This window comes from Apium graveolens, chromosome 9, assembly GCF_009905375.1.
Source record: "Apium graveolens cultivar Ventura chromosome 9, ASM990537v1, whole genome shotgun sequence".
In the NCBI taxonomy this organism is placed as follows: Eukaryota; Viridiplantae; Streptophyta; class Magnoliopsida; order Apiales; family Apiaceae; genus Apium; species Apium graveolens.
The window spans coordinates 21119108-21123476 of record NC_133655.1 but is presented as its reverse complement, the minus strand read 5'-3'; the positions used below and the strand labels follow the sequence as shown (position 1 = coordinate 21123476).

The window sequence follows — 4369 nt, the reverse complement described above, 5'->3', positions numbered from 1 at the left end:
ATATACTAACGAAAATATATTGTATTTTATATTCATAGTCCGTACTAGTGATCTTGAAACTTTTTCTGGTATGTTCAATGTAAGAAACCGTTTGTCAAAGATTCAAAATACAGCCACATAACTGATCTGATACCTATAATTATCATCCAAAGCACTAGTTTTTGCTGCTTGCTGATATAGATAGACAAACTCTAAGTCAAGCCTAGACTTACACTTTAAACCATCGTAAGTGCATAGCAGTTTTCAACACATCATAATAGAAACATTTCAAAACCAATCATATAAGTAATTACTACAGCACAATCTTTTTTTTCTTTCTTTCTAGGAATCATATTGCACCCGTTGAGAACAGATGGTGCTCAATAATTATTCACCACAAGCGGGAATATATCTTTGTTGGTATTTTTATTCTTTGCAAACACCTAAACTTAATATACATATTTATTCAGTAAGCAGAGAAACACTGCCCATGCCAATCAACAACACAAACATTTACAATTAGCGAGTTCTGTGGTATTTACCTGTTTCACGTGCAAGCTGCGAATATGAAGGAACTATATATTGATGTTACCTTCACTTGTCGGATAATTAGTCAAGAAGTTCAATACCCTTGTTTAATGCCAACATCCTGACAACGCCAGAAAGCTTGTATTCTTCAACATGTAACCGTCTTAGTCGCTGAGAATTCATAACAAGCAACCGAATTGCCTCCTCTTCGATCCCACAACAATTTCTCATATCTAAACTTTCCAAAAGCTTACAGTTCTTCAACATTGAAACGGTGGCAGCGCTAGTCAATCCACTACAACCTCTTAACTTCAGTTCACATACATAATTACATGAAACCAGAATTGACACGAGTTCTTTATCCAACAAGCTATCATTATAAGACAGATCAAGCTTCTTCAAATGCCTCAAACTCTGTCCTAATGTCGAAAGCAATCCACTTTCTCTTTCAATAACATCGCAATTTATCAACACCAATTCTTCAAGAACATTACTCAAAGCAACCCCAAATCTCTTTAGCCCTTCACCAGTAACAAGACAACAACTTTGAAGCCTAAAACTCGATAACCCACCAAAATTCTCAGCAATTCCCAATAAATGTCGATTATCGAGATCAAGTGGCAGTCTTAATTCGATTTTTCGCAAATTAGACTTACATTGCCTAATGAAATAAAGCAACCCTTCTCTTGAACCACCATCATAAATTAGAAGTGAACACAAAGAAGCACAAAATTCAGCTAAATTAAACAAAATAACATCAACTATACCTCTACAAGTCCTCAATTCAACTTCTTGAAGAGTCTGGAGGCCCTTGATAAACCCCGAAAACAAGGCATTGTCACCGACACTTTCACAGCTTTTAAAATGCAAAATTCTCAACTTTTTGCAGTTCATCCATAGCCAATTAAGCCCAAAATCACCTTGTCTAACCCCACTTAAACAAAGACTCTCCAACTCAAATCCACTTTCACAACCAATCTCATCAGCATACTCAATCTCTCCCAAATCTCTCCCGGAGAGAATCACAGAGAGACTCTTAAGAGACCTAAAACAAACAATCCAACTGAAAGAAACAGGCCTGGAGAGAGAAACAGTAAGAGAACATATGTTAGAACAAGAAGTAGAGAGAGAAAGCAAAGAAGAGACAGAAACAGGGGCAGCCAAGACACGCAAGTGTTGAATACTTGGACAACACAAAGCCACACAAGCTACAAGTTGATCAGAGAAAGTGGTAGTTGTGTTAGTAGCAGAGGAGAGAGATAGAGAGAGAGAAGAGAGATAAGGATGGTGAGAGAGAAATGCAGAGAGAGAAGAAGGGGTTGAAAAAGGAGGGGAGAGAGATAGGGAGAGAGATGATTTGGAGGAGCGGAGGAGACGGAGCCAACGTTTAGAGACGAGAGAGATGGCGGGGGAAGAGGGTGGTGGAAGTCGTCGGAATATTTCTTGGAGGAGTTCATCGCATAGGATAGTATCCATAAGGTAGGCGTGGGCGTGGCTAGCTTTAGTTTGTGGACTTTTTATTAGAGGGAGGTGTTTTGTTTAATTTTATGGATGATGTTGCACATTTTAACATTTCTTTTGTGTCGTGGAGTTATTGGCAAGTGTTAGCTGCTTTTGCTTACCTAACCCTCATATGTTGTGAAGCTGACCTAGACGTTGAGTTCAATACCAATAAAAATGTATACAGAAAAATATGTAAATGGATAAAATGTTAATATTAATTAATATTTAATTTACAAAATGAGTGTAGTTGAGTAAAGTAGTTGTTGTAATTAATTTTTATATTATAAAATTTTATTATTTTTGATAACTTTTTAAATGTATAGAATTGAATGATATATCCAAGAAAGGAAAAGACAGAGGGAGTATAAATCATTATTCAAGCAAAGGTCGAAGAGAGAAGCAAGGTTAGGAATGCAAGGAGTGGAAGGATATATTCCGTAAAAGCAGGCTAGAGCTCAGAATAATGTAATTTGTCTTTTCTTTTCTTCCACTTGTGTCTTGTTTTTCTTCTTTCATACACATGTTGACAAATTAGCCCAGCTTTTTTGTGTGGTCTTTGCATAATATAATTTGTTCATATTTCGTCATTATACATGATTCTCAACAAATATATTTTACAGAGAATTTGAGATAGATGCCTAGCAAGTTAAAATCACAGCGAAGTGGAAGTTAGGGTGATGGTGAAACCTTTTTCCATCATCAAACAAGACAAACTTTTCACATTAATTTTACTAAACTGAGCAGCAGCCAGCACCGACCACACACAGGACACTCTTGTTGACATAAAATCATTGGCCTCGAATTTAAGTAGGGTGTCATAAATTAACAATTTATATAACATTTCATAAATTAATTAAATCAAAAAAAAAATTAATACACATAAAAATACTAAAATTGTGCACTTAATTCACGAAAAAATACATTCATTGCAATAATTAACATACAACATATTATTCACACACACTAATTTTCCGAATTAGTATATTATTCCCACAAATACTCAATTAATGCATCTCTAAGTGCAATATGTGCCTCTTTATTTTTTATTTTTAAAGCGGTCAAGGAATTCTAGGAATCGGGTATTTTCATCGATCGGAATAGTCTCAATTTCTGGATCCGGCATTTCTGACTCTTCAATTTACTTCTATTTAAATTTTAATAAAATTATGTTTTCTCATTATTTTAAGTTTTAGTTTAAAAATAAATTTTGTTAACTACTAATTATATTCTATTATAATTATATTATTAAAAAATCAAAAATTAATTTAAAATCTCATAAACTACAAATAACAAAACCATTATTTTATATTAAACCAAGTGATCCAAATTTGGATCAGTGAATGACAGTGATTCATATTTGGATCAGTATTGTTCACTGATCACCATTTGGATCACTGTTAGAGGAGAATTTGGAATAATCTGCCCCAAATTTGAATATTTGGTTCACTGTTGGATTTGCCCTTGCAGTCTGATGACAGCTTGCTCTGAAGGAATCTCCCTATCATTCTCCGTTTTGTGCACCAGTCAAGTGACAAACCAATTTGTTGGTTATATCGGTTTTAATATATAAGTTAAACTCATAACCAATTGTTTTAGAGTTTAATTCTTGTCGGTAACAGACATATGGATGTGATCCTCCTAGAGGACCAGAGCAGTTGGAAGGAGGTATTGAATTCACTGGAACTGATGAAATTCTACATGACGAACATATTAGTAATACAAGTCAACCACTCCATGACACCTCAACACAGTCAAAATGAATAGAAGATAATATTTAATTATTATTTTATTTCATTTGACTAGTTAGTTAGTTCCCGCCAAAAGTTAGTTAGAGGGGTGTGGTCTTCTTTACTTGTATATAGTTCATTTTATGATCTAAGAAGTTAGTTTTTGGAATTTCAGAAAACATCTTCTCTCTCTCTCTCGTATAGTTTTGAAAGCACTTTGATATAGATTTCAGTTGATTCTCAAAGCTTTTATGGTATCAGAGTTATGGTGACTTGATCTCATCATATTTCTTTCGTGATCGTTGTGATTCTCTTGTTCAAATTGTTGTGACAACTCGTAGTCTTCATCTTCATCTTCATCGTTATAGAAAGATTACGTGCTGATTAACAGGTTCTTAATCAATTTTATTGATATTCTGAAGTTTTTCTGCACATTTCTGCAAATACGATCTGAAGTTCTTCGCATTATTCCGATTAATTGTTTCTTTCGTCTGAACATTGTTGAATTGGTTAGATATTACAAGTTTATTGAACTATTGTTCATTTGAGAGTGTCAATCTAAGATACTTCTACTTAATTGATGTTGTATAACAACTGTTTGTGAAAATTACTCTGAGAATTCTTTTGTCAAA

At 34.1% G+C, this 4369-nt stretch overlaps 1 protein-coding gene across 1 annotated transcript; it reads right to left on the bottom strand.

The window, feature by feature from the left end:
• Nucleotides 1–256: 256 nt before the first annotated feature.
• LOC141684392 (uncharacterized) lies at nucleotides 257–2078 on the bottom strand. Its single transcript, XM_074489324.1, has one exon. It carries the CDS (start codon nucleotides 1981–1983, stop codon nucleotides 589–591), a length of 1395 nt encoding a protein of 464 aa, XP_074345425.1. The 5' UTR covers nucleotides 1984–2078; the 3' UTR covers nucleotides 257–588.
• Between the last annotated feature and the right edge of the window lie 2291 nt (nucleotides 2079–4369).